The 22,251-nt window shown below is 45.7% G+C and overlaps 1 protein-coding gene across 1 annotated transcript in view; it reads right to left on the bottom strand.

Moving 5' to 3' along the window:
• fbln2 (fibulin 2) overlaps positions 1-22,055 on the bottom strand; it is a 50,580-nt gene extending 28,525 nt beyond the window's left edge. The window contains exons 1-3 of the mRNA XM_070902780.1: positions 20,228-22,055; positions 1,018-1,141; positions 39-168 (exon numbers count right to left, since the gene is read on the bottom strand). Of these exons, the coding sequence (XP_070758881.1) occupies positions 39-168; positions 1,018-1,141; positions 20,228-22,055 (2,082 nt within the window). The remainder of the gene's footprint in view (positions 1-38; positions 169-1,017; positions 1,142-20,227) is intronic.
• Between the last annotated feature and the right edge of the window lie 196 nt (positions 22,056-22,251).

Below are 22,251 nucleotides of genomic sequence, written 5' to 3'. Positions count from 1 at the left end.
CTGTAAGAGTTCTCGTGGCGGTGAGGCAGTGAATGGACCTGGTAGGAGTCATCTGCGCACCGGTCCTCCTCATCCACTTCACAGGCGTCACCTCGTCTGGCTGAAGTCGTGCCTGATTCGCACTGGCTCTCCTTCACAGAGCTCAGGCAGCACTGCTTCTCTGCGACACTGACACACACACACACACACACACACACACACGCACATACAGATCCATTTATACACTGCACTGAATGAAAATCACGTTGACGCAAAAGTATGATACAAAATGGCAGGGCATTTCAGGGCTTTTTTTAGTCCGGCAAACAGGCCAGATTTAAACTCAAAAGTGACATTAGACCAGCTGTAATTTAGAGGCTATGGATACAATTTTATCCATAGCGCTGCAATTAGTTGAATCAACGTAATTTATAACATTGAAAACTTTATATACATATATATATAGAGAGAGAGATACATATAATTTCTTCTACATCTAGAGAGAGAAAAGAGAATGCAGGTACACTGAATTAGCTAAAAAGACAAAACTGGGGTTTAATATGAGGACAATCTTAAGGATTACAACTTTAAAAGGACACTCCAGTAATTTAGCACCTCCACACAGTTAGCGGCCTTGTAAGAGGCGCATTTTAAAAAAAAGAATGGTCAAAATCAAAGCAACGACTTTTGCTCGTAGTACGAGTGATGCCCCTCGAAAGCTGGATCCTACAACTTCACAAATAACTACGGTATCTTTCATCAGACCTCAAAAAAGCTCCCAAAAATGTGTAGAATTGGTGTGATGCCCCTTTAAATAGCTGCAATTTTAAGCTGCACTGCAGGACAGTGAAAAAGCAAAAAGGCCTTGCGCCTGTCTGACAACTAGAATTGGGGTTAGTTTGGCTCCACCCACTGATGTTTCATCCAACCATTGAAATGATATCTCCGACAAATGCTACATACATTTCGTCCTCCTCTAAAGCAGCTTCCAGAAATGTTTGCAAAACTGCAGTCTGGCACTGAGGTCACGTCACTTACCTGCATGTGGAGGGCTTGGCGTTGCTCCGCAGCGGCATGCGGTCGCAGTGGCCATTTTCTGCGGCCCATTTCTGTCCAGAGGCACAGCAGCTCTGCAGCAGGTCTTCGGCGGAGACACCCGGACCTGCAGCCCAGAGACACGCAAAGGTATGCATCAGCGCACGCAAGACTGATGGAATAAAAACAGTCCTGCAGTAAATCCTCTGTGTCTGTCACACTGCATGGAACGGACAGAAGCCCCCCCCGAAGAGCGCAGTGAACACAGTAAGCACAGTCATACAGAAACATATGGTAGACTGCACCGGGCCTCAAAGGCGCCTTTACGATTTCTACAGCTGACTGGAGAGGCGCAGTCACGTTACCGGCGTACAGTAGCCCGTTTTATGATTGGAAACTTTTCCACTGGGGCCTGGGGAAAGTTACGGTTCATTCTGTGAATAGCTTTCATAGACCGGGCGCAGTCCACAGATAGATTTGACAGATAGAAGTGTGACAGATCGACAGAGTGAGCGTTTATGAAGATAGACTCTTCACGGGCCACAACGGAGCAGCATGGTGGAGCATTTGGGGCGTTCAGGGTTTAGAAAATTTAATAAAAATCCCATTCATTTTCTGCATGTAATGTCCGCTGCTGAGGCAGGCATGAACGTCCGTACCAAACATTACTCCTAGACATTCACTTGGAGCGGGCGGCTTGAGAGGAAAAGTCAGGGCCTCATCACCTGAGTCATTAGGATTCATCGTCTGGGGGGGGGGGGTACCACATTTTGTGCCAATCCATTTGGTAGGAGTCATCCCCTGAGACATTCAATGACCAAACGTTCAATCGCAATCCATCCAGTATTTGCTGAGATATTTCAGTCTGGACTGTAGCGGTGCACCGACTGACAGGCCCGACTGACACTGGCGTTCCGAGAGTCAAGAGTTAGAGAGAGTTATTCACGCGAAGCTGATCGTGCAATCACTAACGGACGCGATATTGGTTAACGAAGCTGACGTTTAATAGCTTTTGTGAATGCCTCTGTAAATTCAATCAGTGGGCCATTTTAGTCACTCGGTGACAGAAAACCAAAATAAAATTCCAGTAATGACTCCTCTTCAAAACCATCTCCATTTTACCATCCACTTATTCGGAGGAGAAAAATGGCATCGATTCAGTGTCATCAACGGGGGGGAAATGAGTGTAAAACGTGTGTTAAACCAGGAACCCATTAAATCCCCCATAATTGAATGAATGCGTTTCGTATTTCTAAACCTCACATTTCTGTTGATGCAAAAAAAAAAAAAAATCAGCCCCTACTTTCGTACTTCCAATTAGCATCCCCCCCCCCCCCCCCCCCCCCACACACACACACACACACACAGGTCTGCGCGGAGCTCAGTCGGTGGATGAACGCACCGTGAGGAAAGCTGCTGCTGCTTGGCACTATAGGGGCACCGAGAGCTCGTCAGCCTCCCCATCGCCTCCACGTCAGACCCCAAAGTCGTCTCGCCCTGCTGCTTTCATCCACATATTAGCATGGACGGCCAAGAACACACACACACACACACACACACACACACACACACACACACACACACACACCGAAACCTCTCTCTGCGCCTTTTGAAGAAAAGCCACTGACAATGAGCTTTTGTTTTTCAGCTCAACAAACCTCCGCTGGACTATATATATACGGTACGGAACATTTGCATATGCTTCATGTTCACGCTGCTGTGAAACGAGGACGTGAACCTAATTTATGTCACCAGAAACAGTTAAAACAAACATTTCCAACGTCTCTCACACTGTTCTCGTGCATAAAAGCATCCAGTCATGAATAAACACACACACACACACACACGCAGCAGAGTTCATTACACTTCACTGCGAGAATTCCTGTCCAAACATGAAGCTTATTTCTTGTAATTAAAAACAGCTACATCAGAGGATTCACTCCGCGGGGTGTCAAATAGAGCATTGTGATCAGATTTTGCAGTTTCCTGCATGCATTATTTCCTTGATGTAATACCCATTGTATTCACCCCAAAGTATAATACGTCTAAAGTATGCTAATCCCATACAGCAGCGTGTACGTTCAGATAAAAAAAAAAAAAACGAATCATGGAGCCAGGAATGCCTCAAATAGCTCAGCTTTGAGCTTCACTTTGAAACTCCTTTCAATGCCGCATTCAGTTTCATGTCCAGTCCCGCATCCTTCAAAGCTCAGTAAACATTGTTTAAAGTAAAGGCTGCATGTAGCTAAACCGTGCATGATTTATAAGCATTGTCTTCAGAAAAACAGTGTCGACTTGAGAGAAGAAGACGCTTGAAAGTAAAAGCGACGACGTAAAGCATTATTTTATTTTTGTGGAATTCCGGCACGAGAGCCTACTTTAAAAAGACAGAGATGTCTGAAGCTGACCTATCCCTGTTTTTGTTGACGCGGTCTGTGGGATCTGTTTCTAATCCCGACAAGGAACAAGGTTTTTACGGTTTAAGGTATGTTTCCTTTTTCATTATTACAGCAGCTGTGAGGACAGATGAGCAAACAGGGGAAGACTGCTCAGCCGATTTGCTTTTCGTAGAACTTCCGAATGTCTTCAAGACGCAAAACATCCTCCCGGTTTGATTTTGCAAAAGAGGAATCAGAGAAATAGCTGCGCGGGGTTCGTTATTTCACACTGACGCTACAGTTGGAAGCAGTGTGATTTCCCACTGTTACGTGAAGCATGTTCCAGGAGTGCTTGCCAAACATGAGGTTCAGCCGGGGGGGGGGGGGGGGGGGGTCAGATGCAGCTTAACGCTCAGGAGTAATTACCTGAGAAACAATGGGAACGAGCGCACACATTTTACAGCTCGGACACTTTTATCAGTGGCTATTGTTGAGAGAGCAGACGTGTTCCGCCGGGGATGGCCGCCGCCACCGCCGCCGCCTGACCACAAAATAAAGAGACATCTGTCCGCTTAAGGAGCTCCCATGGGGTTTGTCTGGACTGATTAGCCCGGGCCTCACGCTGCTCGCCCATCATTACTCTGTCTGGCCGAACACGGACCTGCCCCCACACCACACTGAGACACATGGCAGACACATCTGCGCCACCTGAGACAACGTCCAGACACGGGCTGCGGCATGTGACGTTGTTGATGTTCGCAGGCCACCGATGTCTCCGTAGTGTGGGCGCCCGTGGCGCTAATGAGGCGGCGATGTATTCACTCGCCGATTTATTATCCAGGCTGTCCAGAAGGATCAGCCCGTTAGTCGTTGGCCACTACTGACACGATGAAGGCTCTTGAAAACTGAAGCTGTCATGATGTATTTACAGTGCTCACAGTGTTATTGACTGATAATTTTGGTTGAAATAATGAATTTTGACCGTTGCACGTCACTAACGATATCTAATCGAAGGGCTTCTTTGAAAAAAAAAAAAAAAAGCTGTGAGCACTTTGTACTTAGCCTTTTAAAAAACTGGACCAGGTCTGAATCAAACAGCCAATCAGGGGTTAGCTAGCACGTAACTGGCCAAATCACGTCGAATCTGTACAGAACAAGGGCTTCTACAGAAGGTTCCACCTTCTGGATTGGAGGGTGGAAGGGAGGAATCAAGACAGAGAACCCCCCCGATCACCCTGACATCCTGATATTCATAAAACCCCCATTGGGCCATAGAGCATAGAGCACAGAGGAGTAACAGTCGAGAGATGAGGGTATAGTATATAGGTGAGGACCCTAACCCTGGCAAACACACCAGCTGGACCAAGACAAAGACAACACTGTGTCTCCACTGCATTTTATTTTGAGAGGAACCCCCCCCCCCCCCCTTTTGTTCCTGTTGAACTTTCACAGATGTGAAAAGGTGATGGATTCTATCTATCCCGGCCTCTGAGTGCTTTCTGTTTTTTTTCGCTGTTTCTGTTTATTTGTGCAGCCAGTATGAATGGACTGACGAGGCACTCCAGGCATTCTGGGAGTGTCGTTTTTTTTGTTTTTTTTTGTTTTTTTGTTTACTATGTAATAAGACGGATAATGGCTTAGAACAATGCGAGGATGCTAACTGCCTCAACTCCCCCTACTCTGGCGCAGCATTTCCTCGCCTTGAAACACAGTCAAGGCGGTCATTCATCAATACGCTTCCTACACAAATAAAGCCGACAGAGTGGAACTGACTTATTCCTGGCAGGAGCATTTTTCAGTATTCAGTGGCGCACAAGAAAGAAAAACACGGAGTTGAAGCAAAGGATAGGGAACAATTTCAAAGTGTTAAGGGTTCTTTCTTTGCGTGAAGCTTTGTTTATTCTCAAATGTGATTCATTTTTATTAAAGGCCCTGAAAACACTGTGAGTGATGGGCTCCTACATGAAGGCACAAGTTTCAGCCAAACACGCAACCGTTTTTTTCTTTTTGGTTGATTCATGAGATATTTCTGTATATCGTTGTTTTTTTGTCTTTGCTCCTCTTGCTGGTTTGAAGTCGGCAGGGCTCAGCTAGAAACGTATATATATATATGTCTGTGCACCAATCAGGATTTGGCAACATTTGGATCAGAATCTGATGGCCGTTAGGGATGTTGCGGGTCGCTGTCAATCAAACCACACCACACCCAAAGTGGGAGGAGGGAAAGTGACAGTGTAACCAATGCATTGCATTGTGGCTAACAGTTAGCAATGGGTAAAATGAAGCATAAATATAGTCCATGCAGAACTCTAACCGGTATCTATATCTATATCTCTATATATCCCAAATCGTACAAATTTAAATGCAGCTGCTTCCCGTACAAACAGCCGGTCAATCGGCGCAGTGTTGTCTCGGGTGGGATTTCTGTATCTCTACAATGTCACCCGGCGAACAACCACGACCTGCAATCTTGGTTTTAGTCGCACTTTTTGAGGTCAGTCCAAGGATGGCTGAATTCCCGTATCCATACAAGGTTTTAACACAGCAATGTGTGACCCCCCCCCCCCCACCCCCAAGGGTCTCATCTGTAAAGCAGATTGGGAATATAATGCACTGCAGGCTTGAAAGGACTGTCCTTACGCTGGGCCACATCTGAAATATATGGTTTCACTAAAATAGAAAAAGAAAGGCGCTGTCCTCCCTTTGTGTCGCCTCAGGGGCAAAGTATTTTTTTTCCCGCTCACCTTTAGCGCCCTGTTTCTGAAACAACAGGCCGAGCTGCTTTGTTGTCGCTCTCAACAATTATTGCTCTTTGCCTAGAAATGCTAATCTCCTGCGATGCCCAGCGAGCCCATCCGGCCTCCCACCGCCAGTCAAAGCTTTTCATGTCTGGCAATCTATCAGCCCCCGGACACCCGTCAACAGCAGCCTGTCCACAGCGGCACCCTGGGCCCGGCTCCAGCTGCCTCGTGAGAAATGTCTGCTGCTGTTTTCCCTCCGATGTGAGACAAAACAATCCAACCCGAAGTTCCAAAGTCTGGCCTCAAAACTTCATTTCACTTTTTCGAGGTCCACTTCTGATTTAGCTAAAAAGCACAAATGTCATAAAATGCTACCTTGCCAACATGCTAATGCGGCTCACGAACACGCTAGGGTGGTTCATAAACTCTAGACTTCTTCACACTGCGAGTGAGTAATGAGCAATTTCCTTTATATTCCGGACATCCTCTTTTCTGTCAGACTTCGAGATCGTTCTGGTAGGAACCCACCACCACCACCACCACCATCACCACCACCACCACCACCAGCAGCAGCAGCAGCAGTCCGGATGAGATGGCCTTGACAGCAAGAGTTTGAGAGAGCTGTCCTCCTGGCAACAAAAATTGACCTCTCACATCTGCCAGTCAGCGCAACCCCACTGAGGAGGTGGGGGAGGGGGGGGGGGTACTTTTCCAACAGAAAGATTTCAGCATTCAATGGACGTGTGTCCTGGCATATGAGAGAAGAAACAGACAAACAAGACAAGACTTCTGTCTGTCTGTTTGTCTTTATAGAAGCATGTATCTCGTTTAACCCGAAATGTAAAAAATGATGATTTGTGGGTTTTTACACTGGGATTGCGTTGTGTAAGTATTTCTTGGTGAATAACAGAAGTCTGCAGGGACTTTGCGCAGCTGCCTGGAACGTGTCATCACAGAAAAGTTCGGCGCTATTGAGACCTAAACCAGAACTAAACAAACCCACTCTGTAGACCCCTGCACCGGAAGCACCGGGCCCAACTTCATCAGTTCCAGCCAGTGCAACCACAAAATTCTCCTTTTTACATTTCTATTGTGAACGGAACAAATGAGATGCAATGTGTTAAATCATCATCATCATCATCATCATCATCAGCCTAGAGTTAGTGGTGTTGGCAGGCATATCTTTTTTTGTGACTTTGAATGGGGCCAGGCTGCTGTTTCCATTTGCTCGCAGTCTTTAAAGCTGAGCTAGTTTTGCCATGTCTCATGCATAGATGATGATGATGATGATGATGATGATGATGAGAGCGGTTTTGATCTTCACCTCTCCCAAAAAAACAAAAACAAAAGTGAATACGCGTAATTCCCCAGAATGTGATGATTCAAATACAACCCACATACAGTTTCAGCCTAATATCCATACAAAGCACTTTCCACAGCCGCTTTGACAGGACTTTTGCAAAGTTATGATACGATTCACAATGCACGGAGAGTTTGGAGCCCATTTGACGGAAGGCCAAATTCCTCACTGCCATCCTCTCACTGTCTGTGAAATGCCTCCTGGGCTGCTACATCATTTTTACAAGTTCTGTTTGTTGTGACTCCACCGCACAAGTTAAGTTAGCGCACTCTCGCAAGGCTTGATTCCTTGAAGTACAAATAGAATATCTGCTCCCGATAATGAAGGTTTAAAGAGTTTGGTTCACCCAAATTACAAAGAAACACAGCGTTTTCACTTATCTGTAGTGGTATGCAGCCATGCAGAAACTCTAGCTTTTGATTTCTGTTTCACATCGCAAAACTATGTTATTACAAGGAGGCTTGTTGCCTTGATTAGTTGCAAAAAATAACAATTTTCTGTTTCCCTAATTATCTCCACTCCTCCTTCAGAAGAAACAAAGATTTATTTTTTTAACTCGACAGCCGATCCAAGTCTTTGCTGGCTCTGTCTCGTGCTTAAGCCCTAGAAACACAGAAACAAAACACGTTTTTTTTGCACGATTAACTGCTTGATGCTCCATTTTTTACGGCTGGCAGGCGGCATTGAAAGCAGCGTGACTGGGGTCATAACAAAAGTGGGCAGCCGGCACTCGTGACCCAGCTATCTCTCCGCATTCAGAGATAAGGAGAACGAATCCGGTGACAGATGAGGTGCCCACTCTGCGTCATCATCTGCTTTTACTTGGGCGATTTGCTTCCCGCCGACGAGCCCCACGGCCAAAATGGCTGACATCGGCCGAGAACAAAGCGGGAGATTGGGGTGTTGAGGCGGGCTGCGAGGCGAAAGCGCTCACTGATCCACTTAAGATATGTAAAAAAAAAAAAAAAGCCATCAAGCGGACTTGTGTGCGAGAAGAGAGCGAGAAGAGATGAGAATCAATATCATCCATTATTCACGATATCTATGCCAGTTGCTTTTAATGTCAAAGTCTTAAAGGCCTCTACGTTGTTGGGAATAACAACAGCAAAAGCAAAACAAAAAAAAAATTGTCTCTGATTTTCCGCCCAGACAGTCGGTGAAGAGCTGAGCTTTCTTCCATTCAGAGCCACAAAAAAAAAGGCGCCCGAGGCAATGGAAATAAAGGAAGTGCGAGTTCTTTTGTGCATCTTACATTCTGCTCAGACAGTATGATACAATGACACAGATGGGATCAATCCAAGTAAGGATTTTTTTTTTTTCTGGGCCACTATGTAAACATTGGCCCACCCTTTTGGCTCGTGCACCGTGCGAGCTGCAATATGAAATATTCAGGGAGCCCATACTTCCAGGCAGTCATCTGTGCAGTCCGTGCGCTTAGTATCTCGAGTGTTGTTTGTGATTGGCATCGTACAGCAGGTCGGGCTGACACCAGGCGGGAGAGTGTGCGCAAGGACCCTCATAACAGCGGTATTATCAGCAGGATACGAGAAGTGTTGAGGGGGTCGTACTGATTCCCCTCTGGGACAAAGGCAATAACAGGACCTTCCCATCTATCACATGTAACACCCTGACTTCAAATAAGACAGAAAAAAAACAAAGAAAAAAAAAAAAAAACCCTCAGGGCACTTGAAGATCTAAATCTGGGGGGGATTGGAGGCGGCGCAGGCGTAGCACACCTGAGGGTCGTCCATCTTGAAGCTGATCATCAGACGGAGCTTCCACTGGCATCGTAAATAACTGGGATTGTGTCCCTTTGCTCTGTTTGCCTTCGAGCTACTGACACCCTGCTTCAGTCAAGTCAATACTGTCTGCGACACTATTAAAGCCTGGTGATTTGTGCCTGCTGCTGAGCCTATCTGACTTCATTTAAAGGGTTTCCTCTCGACCTTTTGACCCCAATAGCTTGATCTAGCAAAAGGTCAATCTACCAGGAGCAGACCCTGCAATAGCTTATATGGGCTCCTCTGAAGGACAATAGCACACTGCCACTAGGAAGCTGCGACGAGGTAAATAAAGCAAAAACAAGGTTCCAGGTTGTTGTTCCAGAAGTAAGAAAACCCATAAAATCACATTTGCAATTGTGCAAATGATTTAATATCTAGAGCTACAGCCTTACTCGACAGCATGTCCTTCTGTCTAGAGGGTTGATTTAATATTTCTCTTTTTAGCAGTGTATCACAAACCATTTACCATAAGCCCAAGATCGCCGCATTTTAAAGGTGACCACCTTCAAAGGCTCGAGGGGGGGGGGGGGGACTGCGAGAATGAATGGGGAGTCCCGAACAATGTAGGCATGTTTTTGAAAGAGTTGTTCGAGAACGTGGGTGGATATCACGGATAAGGGAGAAACACTTACAAAGACCCAGCGCAGTAGTTCTCTAAATGCTAACAAAGTAAAGGGTTCAGATTCTTATTAAGTCAGTATTAGATTTTAGTCTTTTAGAATCTTAGAATATGGATAAATATAGATAAATACGGATAATGGGGCACGAAATTCACAGTTCAGGACACACCCTAGTTTTGGGGCTGCAGTTTGGTACGTTTTCGGTACAGCAGGGAAACGCGGAAGTCATTTATTTTGAAAAATGTGAACATAAATTGTTAGCTCACTGGCCATAATTCTTCATCCGTATCACAACAGACTATTCTCACAGTAAAATACATCAAAATTGTCCATTAAGACCACTAAAACATATCCATGATGAATTGTGGCGCCACTGTGGGCGTCCCCGTGACAACACTGAGACATCTGCGCCAGCTCTTCCAGCTCAAGTTTCTCATTTTCAATGCCAACAACACTACATCCAGGGCTAACCTGACTTAACTCACTGCTATGTTTTGTTCACATACCAAACTGTAGAAAGTCGTGCGCAGGACCGAACCTCATGGTACAAAGAGATGGGACCTGTAATAGCGAGTGAACCCCATGAACGTGTTTAGCTCCTTCAGAAAGACCGCCAAAAGAAAACCTTACTGTAATGAGATCTTGCATTGAGTTACAGCACCTAACTCGCATGTGACGGAAGGATTTCCGCCCTCTAGGATCATGTGTGTTTTTGATCCACCCATTTTCTATAGCCACTTATCCTTAGAGGGTCGCGGGGTGCTGGAGCCGATCCCAGCTGACGCCGGGCGAATGTGTTTTTGACTTTCATTTAACTGATTTAATTTCTTAAACCCATGGCACCCGAAAACACACAAACAAGCACATAAGTCGTCTGAAAACGAGACGACTGCCTCGCTTGAGGGCGCAGAAGGTGTGGGTGAAATACCTAAAGAGTGTAAAACAAAATGCTGCGTTGAAACAGATAATAGAGGGTAATGATTACGTGACCATCTGGAAGAAACTGATGTGTGTTTGTTGTGGATGTTTCTTGCCACAGTGTGTTCCCGGCTGAGTTGATTTCAAGTCACTGCAGTAAGTGACTATTCCTGGAATTTATCAGTGCAACAAGGCAGACATCGTTGTTTTCCTCGAAATGCCAAGTTAGTTTCCTGCGTTGGCTCCCACACAAACACACACAGAGTTTCTATTACTATACTGAAGCCATTCTCTATTCCCTAATCCCAGTCCAACTATGGGGTCAGTTTTGTTTTCCTTTGCTACTACGAATAAAAGTTCTGGGTAAAAATGGAATACATGTAATTAGTCAATAGTCAATATTATTCATGTGTTTGAATGATCAATACGGGCCCCTTACAAAGCCGTATCAGTCGTACCTGAATCCTTAAGACCTTAAGCTAACCTGACCTACCTGTCAGCTAAATGTAGATACTGAGAAAGTGAGAAGTACCCTAAACGTCCTCTCATTCACTCAATTCACACAATTCCAGTCCAGTACCTAAAGTCCCGAGCACCCAAAAACGCAACTCTGTTCGCCTAAACTACGAGCGACCTCCACACTCTGCCCTGCCGAAGGACTCAAGCCCCTTCCTTGTTGTTGTACATGCTACCACTGGGTCATTTCATAGAAAGAAACACAATCCAGTACCATTGTTATGCAGACGACACGCATATCTATGTCCCATTAAAAACCACTGAAGAATGCAATCATCTTCAATCGTGTCCGTCAGAAATAAAGTGCTGGATGCTCCAAAACCTTCTCCAGCTAAACGAGAAAAAAACAAAAACAAATCGGAAACAATCCTCTTCAGGAACAAATAACAAACCTTGTTCAATCATGTTTTTGCTGCATCAGTGACATCGTCAACCATTTTATTGCCGACGTGGCTTATCTGTTTTATTGTTAGTAATTATCTTTATTGTTGATGGGGTTTTATTCTGTTTTATTTCTGTATCATTTAAATGCAGATTACATTTGATTTGCTTCAGCCCTGGAATGTTTTAATCCGGGTTCAACCGTGAAAGTCACTTTGCTTTGAAGTGCTTCATAAATACCTCTGTATGAGGTGCTGATCAAATCCAATCACAGAAGCATGATGTCAAGTTGGAAAAACCAAGGACAGAAAGGACAGGATAGAGGACAGACGGAAACTGCTTTTTGACTAGCACTCAAACAGGAGCACTGTAGGTCTCTTTTTGGAGACTACTGAATTCCATTAAAGTCTTTGAGTCTGTCGGCGGAGCCCTGTTCTGCTAACTACCTAATTATTCCAAACAACTTTGAAACATAAAACCCATCAAAACAAGATAAGCTTTCATTCACCAGCATTTGTTGAATCACCACTCTTTCACATGAACTACTGATAGAAATGAGGAAAAACTGACTTTCAGTTTGTAGGAAAATGTCACAGACTTCAGCTTTAATTGCCTCTGAATGAAAACCATTAAAATATTGTGCCTGTACCAAAATTACCCTTCCCCCTCTCAACCTCCAACTCTAATTAATTTACCATTTTGAGGTAGTCATTAAAAAATAATCAAACGCGAATGCCCCTCATCAACACTGGTGTTGGAGGAAGCATTTGGGTGATAAAAACAGCCTTGGCTCAAATTGCAGGCGGCGGAGCCAAGGACAAACTGCAAATGGCTTTAGTGGCTCTGACTCCTCTTTTTGTTCACGTTTGTAATGTAAAAACAGCCCGTTGCAAGCATTTAAAAGGTGACCTCGGCGTGATAATTAGACACGGGAAGCGGAGGCTAAACGGAGCTGGGGAGACTTCTGGACGCGATGAGCTAGCCTTGATGACGCGGAGCTGAGCCAAAATGTCTTTTTGTGTCACGAAGAAATCCGCTCCCGCTGCCTTTCACCGCGGCTGATGCGTCAGCAAACTGACATGAGACGCTGCTGCGCCGATGACGAAACTCTTGAGGTCATTTAAGTCATAGGTCAGTCCCCATAACAACGCTTGCTACAAGTTGGGGAATTGTTGTATTGTATTGTAATTGTAGCTCCGGCCGTTTCCTATCAGTAATAACGTACTCAAAGCGAACAAGACGAACGCCAAACTTGAAGGCCAATCCCGTCAATACGAATCCAAATCCTTCCCCTCATTCCTAAACCGTTTTAATGACGGCTGAAGTGTCACGTCAACAGTGAGATGGCAGTCAAGTTAAATCATTTAGAACGGATAAGAAAGGTGAAGGAGCTCGATCGGGGATCAGTGATCGGTCGTTTCCCAGCTCGCAGCACCTGCATGTCAATGACGCGACGACCAAGTAAACACGCTGCGGTGGATCCACGCTCATGTGGTTTGAATCCCTTAAATGCATGAGATGAGTGCTTCAACATGACACAACGTGTACGTGACGTGATGCAAGTAAGACAAATGTGAAATCCAGTCATGGTCACCTCAGCCAACACAACGTTTCAGTTTGAACTGTTTGCACTGTAATTCCTTCATTTCTGCCACTAATCCAGACACGTGTGCTTCTAAGCTGTGTGTACATACTCATACTGCTGCTTGGATACAGTCCGGTTTCCAGATCAGAGTCACAATTCACAGTCACCAAAGTTCAGTGTTTGCCTATTTGTATATCCCAGAGGAAGCACAGTGATTACAGGTGAACAGATTCACTGAACGTGTACTACCTCCACGCAGGTCTGAGAGAGCCTGTTTTTTTTTGTGGGGGGGGGGGTTGTCTCTTTGCAGTGCCGCCTGGGCAGCCGCGAGCGACCCACATTGTGCGAAGCATACGCCATGACCATCCTATCTGTCAGGGCCTGGGAGTGTGACTGGCATTTTGATTGCAGTTTCTCAGGGGACTGTCGGGGACCTTGATTCTGGATCACACAAAACGGTCACAGGGGGGGACAGGATCCAGTGTGGGGGGGGGGGGGCCCTCACCATGGAGAGTTAACTCACCTGTGCCCTTAGTTGTGTCTCCGATTTCAAAAAGGTGTAATAACGAATGTTTTGCAGCTCCGTAGCAGAGGACCATAAAACAACTGGGTTGTTTATTGATAGCAGTGACTCAACAATTACGTCAGTGGGAGCTGAGATTTCGGGCTTTTCGACACACTTTTCCAGGCGCTGCACTGTGTGTATTGGAACAAATAGTCCCCCAGCTATTAAGAGTGTCAAGACACTCCCAGTGGAGACAGGTCCGGCTATGCGAGACTAACTGTTCGCCAACTCCCCCGTGCGATTGTCCAATCAAGCTCAGCAACCATAACTTGGCACGGCTCGGCCTGTCGACAGCGGCACGTCGCACAAATGGTGGTGTCTTATTTTTGCGCCCGTCCAAATCCAAAAAAACGCAGAGAGCACGCATTTAAAGACTGGATTAAACTGTGTGTTTTCCTGCTGTGACGGTTGTCGGCTTTTGCCACCATTCTCACTCATTAAACTGCATTATCTGCAGTGCTAGATAGGCCCTTTCATTACTTAATGTGCCAGATCAATGTAGTGTAGTGTTTCTTGTCACACTTACTGACGCAATCAATACACCAGAAATGAAATGTGAGTGTCACAAAAAAAAAACTTACTATCAAAAATGTCCAAAGCAGGGAGACGTGAAATCTGAGCCACACACACACACACACACACACGCGCAGCTGTTGTCATCATGCCTGATTTATCATCACAGTAACCTTTTTAAAAAGCCACTTCAGGACTGACTCACCTGAGTCCGGGGACGGAGAGCGCGCTAACTGACAAATAAATCATTCTCGTTTGATTGGCCAGCCACTCCGTCACCCTGACAGACTGTTCAGGACATCTGACTGGCTGAGCGTCATTTATGTAACTCACTGTAAGCAGGGGGACAGGGGAAGTGCTGCACTGCAAAAAAAAACAACAAAAAAAAAACATGGAACAGGAACATATTGTATAATCTAGAAAGAAAACTGGTGAGGAGCTTCAGATTCAAACGAGGGTTGAGCACCAGGAATAGAGTCGTCACAGGGAAGACGTATTTTTGTAGGCAAACCCTGAAGTTAGCGTCGCCCTGGTTCTCCTCCACAAAAAAAGCCAACGGGATTTTCCCACGGGGGGTTTTGGATTATTGCAGAAAATCCGCTCTGTGGCAAAACAAAAGATCGTGCTGCTTAAAACGAAATGACTTAAAACGAACACAAACCAAACAATGCTGACGGAGGGTGGATGTAGATGACGGGATTTTTATGGCTTTTATGGCCTAAGGGGCCCAGGTGAGCCTGCTGATTTAGCCAGACCAGCCTCAAAGACAGTGGGAGGGTAACGCACACAGCTGGTGCAACAGGCTGCAGGTGAATCTTCCTTTGCAACGCGTCTATTGGACAAGCTGAAAGCTCAGCGGGCTCAGGACAACATCCTGGGACCTTTGTCGCGCAGGATCCCCTTCACCTTGCCTCCTTGATTGGACACGCATAGGAAAGGAATCATTCAAAGTATAAACTACTGCAGGGCTCCAACTAATGGTTATTTATTAATCTGACGATTCTTTTATCAATGAATCTCTTGGTCAATGAAACATCGCAAAACGGTGTAAGATGTCTGTGAATGCCATTTCAAAAAGCTCAAGGTGACGTCATCGAATGTCCAAAATATACATCCAAAGATATTTAATTTACCACAGTGTCAGACGAGAAAATAAATCTCCCATTTGAGCCGGTACTGTCAAACTACTAAACAATGACTTTAATCAAAAGAATTACTCTGAAGAGGTGGGATGGAGGTGTCGGGCTGAACTTGGTCTTACTCTTGGTCTCTCTGGGATGTATTTCACTAGGAATCGTTTTCTAATTTGTCAAAACAATGACATCGTGATTGACGGTGTAACGCAGCAAGGTATAAAGTGTGACTTTCAAACAAAAACCAAAACAAAAAGAGCCACAAATGCCAAAAAAAAAACATGTATTTCTAGCAGATAGCGTGTGAGACAAAAAAAAAAAAAAAAGTCCGATCCTTCCGATCCTGAGACGATCGAGGCAGAACTGATAAACCTGCCCATTCTATCTCCACCTTTCTGTGCTATCTGGAGGAAGCAGTTTATCTGGAATAAGCCCCCCCCCCCCCCCCCCCAACAGATAACTCCTCCTCGGATTATCCCCCTGCATAATGCCGCAGAGGACACAGCAATGTGTCATTTTCAGGGAGAGAAAGTTTGGGATCAGGTCGTGATCCACCAGCCAGCCTTATTACCACGAATCAATGTGCACATCGTACATCACGCGTGGCACACACGGTGATTATGTAATTACATTATCTCGTCGAAGGATTCATTGACTGAGGCCGGGCCTCCTGATAGATGAAAGATCATTTTATCATCCGCGTGTTCTATTTAAGGAGCGCTTCCTTTGATTAAATGCGTTGAGGGGTCCACGTCTGACACACACACACACACACAGTAAAGCGGCAGCTATGCAACGTAGTTCTAAAGCGTACAGTGTTAATGTCGGACACATTTCATATAAAAAAAAAAAGTATAATGATGGTACACTACACAGTATGTGGTGCCGTGTTAGACTGCCTTAGATGTATCGGGCTGGAACTAATGATTATTTCATTGCAGATTAATCGATCGTTTCTTAAAGGACCCACTCTACAGCACTATAAGAAAGCTAAAATGCTCTGAAAGGTGACTCTTTGGACTCTTTACGGACCCACAGACATGGAAAAATGTTTTTCTTTTTTCGTCTTTTATTTCACCGTTCCGTTTCCTGCCTCCCTGTCCCTCCCTCCAGCCACATTTCACAGCCCTTTCATTGCGATCCTTCACCTGTCCACCAGATGTCCTCAGACTCACCTGTTCCTCATTCCCCAATGACCTGTCAGTATTTATACCACCCCCCCCCCCCCCCCCCCACGAGTCAATTGCCAGATTGTTAGTCTTGCATAGCCAGACCTGTCCGGCTTGTTTGTATTTTTTTAAGCCACAATCACAATCATCTTGGGCCCAGGATGCTAAGCGACTGTAACATGCAGATTACCCAAATAGTCGGCCAGTGGTAGATTTATCCAAACAGCCTACATCCGGGGAGTCCGACTGCCAGATTGTTAATGTTGCTCATGCCTTAGCTTTCTAGCCATTTGAGCCTGAACCTGATCCTCCTTTGTTCCCTGTTCCTGACCTGCTCACCTGCCGTGCCCCTCTTCCATTGCCTTGAGTACATTTCTCTTTATCCTGCCTGCTTTCCTGGGGAGTGATTTGTTTGTGTCCTCCTCCCATTGCTGCCTGAGTTTCGCCGAACATTTACGCAGATAGAATCATGAGGCTTTCCGCTGTCAAACAATGTATAGCTGTCGCGGCCCATAGGGGGCTTCTTATTATGACATTTTTCAGAGCAAGTTATCAATGTATAGTCAGAAATTGCGCTGAAACGATGTCGATGGATCAATTAGTCAATCAAAAGAAAATGAATCAGCGACTATTTTGATGAATGAATAATTGTTGGCAGGCGCTATTTGCACCCGAGATGGAACCTGACTGCAACCGTTTCATAACATTAACCACGCGTTAGAAAGCCTTTAGTTTGGTTTAGGAGAAGACCACAGTTTGGAAGCCTATGTTATGATCCAGCCAACCTCAACATGTCCTTAGTGTGGACTTTGTCGCCCTTTATACTACCTCATCTGACTTCCTAAAGTCTTCTCTGCGGCGAAAATAGACAACAACCGCTGCCGATGCTGAACACCGGCGGACCACCCTCGGTCTACGCGCAGCATTCGCGGCGACGCTCACGTCAGGCGTCGGAGAAACCAAACAAAACTTGTTGTTTTCTTGCAGAATGCTATTTGTTAAGGATACCCAATACATAATACACTGTTTTGGGACTACATTACTATATTATGTGTTAACAATACCGACTAGGTATTAGTGCCTAACAAAGTGAACACTTCCCCACTTTTCCTGGATCATTTTGCAGATAGGAGGTTTTGCGCTTTGGCCATCGATATGTGATAGCTAACTGAATATTTTGTGTTGGTTGAACAGAACAAGCAATTTAAAGGTATCACCCTGGGCTCTGGGAATTTATCATTTATATTATATAATTTGTATTATGTAATGGGCATTTGTCTCTGTCATTTTCTGACATTTTATAGAGAAAACAATGAATTGGTTACTGAGGACAATAATTGCCAGATTAAGTGATCAGATCAGCACATCTTCACATTTAAAACGGAGGAACTGAAACAGATGTTTGGTGTTTTTGGACAAATTGCTTAAAAAATATAAATAAATGTAAACATGATATTGTTTTCTTCTGTTGATTTTCGAATAAATGAATCAGTTAATAATTTCCACTATAAAAACTAGGCGGTGTTTACTGAAGGATTATCGTATTGCATCACAACCTGATGTGCAGGTATTGCTGTTATAGTGCTGAACCCCTGTATTAGTCTACAGCGTATAGAGACTCTGTGTATATGTAAGCCCCCCAGGGCACCAACATCTGGATCTGCTGCCGCCTCGCGCTGCACACACTTCTTAAAAGCCATTTCATACACATCGGCAACGGATCAAATAACTCATCTATCCCACATAAAGTGCAACAACCTGCTAAACTATTTCCACCGAACATTTAAATGGTGGTCCAGGACGTTTTCTACAACATAAATGTCCTTTTATGCCTCACCCTACCATCCGTTTGTAGAACACGCTCTGTGATTCGATCTATAGCCGGTTCATGAGCGCTTTACATTCGCTGTTGTGGAGAAAATGTACAGGAACAGATGTGTTTCACTCCACTTTCTTTGAAGTGAACAGAAAAACTGTATCTCTATCTATAAAAAGTGAAACCTAAGGAAACTCGAATTTCCATAGGAACGGAAAATTCAAGAAGCAGACGGCCTACTAAAGAATACAACAATATATATGTTTCTGAACCTTTCAACAGAAAACTTTGAAATCTAAGACGCACCTCATATAACACCTCAAATAAAAAAGTATCCGAAGGCTGGAGGCCAGAGAGAATTTATTACCAAATCCAGATTCTCAAGCTCCCCTGTCTCCTGTGGGAGGGCTGAGGCAGCGTGCAGTAAAACAGCGGCGGGGCCGGGTGAGGGACGGCGGTGACTGGTATGAGACTGCTGTGGGAGGATGCTCACCACGGGAGGAGTGTTTGACTCCCTGCTCCAGAAGACAGACCCGGGGCTCGCTATTTATGTTGCTGTTGCAGATACCTGGGGGCCGGCGAGAGCGCCTCCCGCTCCTGCCATACGCTCATGACATATGGGCTTGGCTTGGTATTCGGAGCGGGACAGAGAAAGGGAGCATTGTTCGGTGAGGACAACGTTGTGTAGCTGAACTTCAGGAAGACAGGAGTTTTAAGCGATTTATGTTGGATTCAACGTGAGGCGCTAAATGCCGGACCGCAGAAATAATTCTCAGAGTTTTAAGCATTATAATTAAGATTTATAAAGTGCTACAGAAGTACACGGTACTTAAGGAAGTACGTGTTATTTTCAGAGATTTAAAAATGTAAAATCAGATCATGTACAACAAGGACCATTACCTAAGCATTAAAGCTGCACTAATCAATCTTTGTATAGGTCAAAACCCACTGTACACTGTGGTGTACCACATGACTGTGTGTCGTCAAGATCTGAAAGGGTGTCGCGATATACGTGGAGACAATTGTCACGCGTCTGCAGCGTTTTAGCATCTTTCAGCCCATTGTTTTGGTTTTATGGCCCACAACTTTACTGTTTTGGCTCAGTCTCATCAACTTAGTATCCAGCTGTTTTTAGCAAAGAATATTCTGACGCTGTGCACTACCTGCCCAGCAACAAATGGCAGACAAAGTTAGCGGCTAGCTGGTGAACATAATGGAGCATTTTAGCAGCTAAAGAGACAGCTATTTTAACCAGGAGTTGGTAGAAACCAGAACAGAGCTAAAAGGAGAGTGGATACAAGGGCTGTCACAATCCAGAAATGAACGATTTAATTGTCTCTGTAACGGTGACACTGTTTCTAAGTTACCCGAAAGCTAGTTTGGCATTTCTACACTGCAACTTCTTCTTGTTACCTGTCAGCCGACATGAACACGGACATGGTTGGCCAGTTTCCTGGTCTAGCTCTAATGAAAAGTAAACATTGTTGGTTATTCCTTATCGTTGGGTTACTGTAATGTAGAAGTACATTTGAAAAATCTGTTTCTGTCAAGACTCTATCGCATCATCTCTTTTCCGACTCAGCCAAACATAGCAAAAATATTTTGTTACATTTTGTGTCTTTCACCAGAGTTGACATTCCCACGCAAGTTGACCTCGCGTGAACTACTCTATAGTCAGTTCATGTTGGCAACTCTACATTACGGTCTGTGGTGTGAAAGCATCTCTTGACTTACCTCCGTCAGGTTTCCTGGGCAAAACAGGGCCATCTTTCCTCTCCTCCTCCTTCTCCGTCACCTCTTCCTGGTCTTCACTGTGAAGGTTAAACAGCCTCTGACCTGCCTTTCTGCCAGCCTCCCGCTCATCCAGCTCGAACCTTACTGGCGGCTGGGTGGTGGTGGTGGTAATAAAATGGACCATGGGAGTCGTCAGGTACTCAGGGCTCCACAAGGAGCTGGTGCTGGGCTCAGGTGTGGTCTTTTCGTAGCTGCTGGTTGGATCGTTGCTCTCTGACTCCTCATGGCTTCTCTCCTGTTGTGCTGACTCTACCTTGTAGGGGACATCCGGCCCAGTAACACTATGAAATGTTACTATTTCTTCCTCCTCCTCTTCTTCCATCCCTTCTTCATCCACCCCTTCCTCACTGTCTGGTGCGACTGCCACCTGTAATTCTTTTTGACCATTTGAACTTGCCTGGGGATGGATTGGGCTCTCTGGGCTTCCCGGCATGTACAGCGGAAAATCCACTCCATCTGATCGTCTCTGCTGATTGGTTTGACCGTCTGTACCTCTCGCTGGATGACTAACGCTGATCTGACTCTTTGAACCTCTGGCTGTCACACTGTCTGATGCGTTTTGGTGATGTGTCTTAGTCTCAGAACTCCTCTGATGATGATCTGCACTCTCTGAACTCATATGTGGATACTCGGGGTGTTTCTCACTCCCTAATCCTCGGTTTAGCTGAAGTATGACACTATCCAAACTTTTGAGTGCATGCAATGGATTCTCTAAATCTGTCTGTGTAGTCAGATCGCTGAATGTGACACTTTGCGCACTTGTCACACCCTGTGAAGGCTGCCATGAAGTAGTGGCGTCCTTGTGCATATGTGGCCTGACAGTACTCTGCTGTACCCTCGGGGGACTTTCTGTCACTTCCTCTCTTTCCGCAGGATGGTCATGAACTCCGTATCGCTCTCTCAGTTGCAGCTTGCTTTGCCTGTCAAAGCTCTGAAGGGCAGAGGTTCCGTCAGGTCTGTCAGAGCCTCGGGACACAGAGATGACCTTGTTGGAGGAGGACGACTGGGTGGGGAAGACCAGAGATTGATGGTCAGTCTCTGGAAAATCTGTGGGGCCGTAATCGTAATCTTCTGGCTCCTCCTTATCCAGCTGAGAAGATTTGAAGAGAGGAAGATTCCCATTAGGAGGAAGGCGATACTGTGTGGAGGGCTGATCCATGCGTCCCTGTTGGTCCAACCTGTAGGGGTAACTGTTGCGCCTTTTGGCTGCGTCCTCCTCTGTTGGTGCAGCTAACATTGGTTTATGGACCTTGTCCGGGTCACAGTCTGGCACAGGGTAGCACATTAGCTTCCCCCCTTCGTTAGGGCAGTGGCACACCCGGCAGGGGTTAATGTGGAAGGAGTGTCCAGCCTCGTACTTTTGCCCATCATGGACGCATCCGACGCGCTCACATTGCATGCAACCGTCTGCAGGTTCCGAAACCTCGATGCAGTTTGGTGGCATATCAGGACAGCTGATGAAGTGGCAGCTGATCCGCCCCCCTCCCGCGGGGCAGGAGCACTCCGTGCTGCCATAGTCAACAAAGTAAGAGTCTCCCTCGGGCACCTTGCCATTCTTGAATCCAGCATTGACGCAATCATAGTATTGGTAACCCTCGCATGTGCATCCTTTTTGCAGACATGAAGCGCAGCAGGCGCCACTCTCCAGCACTTCTTCAATACAGCTGTCCAGCTGGGGACAGTCCACACCGGTGCAGTCCCGCTGGCACAAGCAGACACTCAAGTAGAGGACGAGAAACGTGCACCTCAGCAGCGTTACTTCGGCCATGGCGCCGGGTGTGTGCGTACAACAATCAAAGGAGATCAGGTATCGTCCACAGGCCTTAGTTTGCCTTCAAGGATTCTGGCACATTTTGCCCATGCGAACCACCTCTCCTCTGCAAGAAATAAGAGACAGAGAGACAGACAAGCAGACAGAGGCTTAGCTCTCAAAATGAAAACAGACCAGCATCTGGCTTCATAGT

The sequence above is a fragment of the Enoplosus armatus genome, chromosome 3 (genome assembly GCF_043641665.1).
Source record: "Enoplosus armatus isolate fEnoArm2 chromosome 3, fEnoArm2.hap1, whole genome shotgun sequence".
In the NCBI taxonomy this organism is placed as follows: domain Eukaryota; kingdom Metazoa; phylum Chordata; class Actinopteri; order Centrarchiformes; family Enoplosidae; genus Enoplosus; species Enoplosus armatus.
This window is presented reverse-complemented; position numbering and strand designations above follow the sequence as displayed.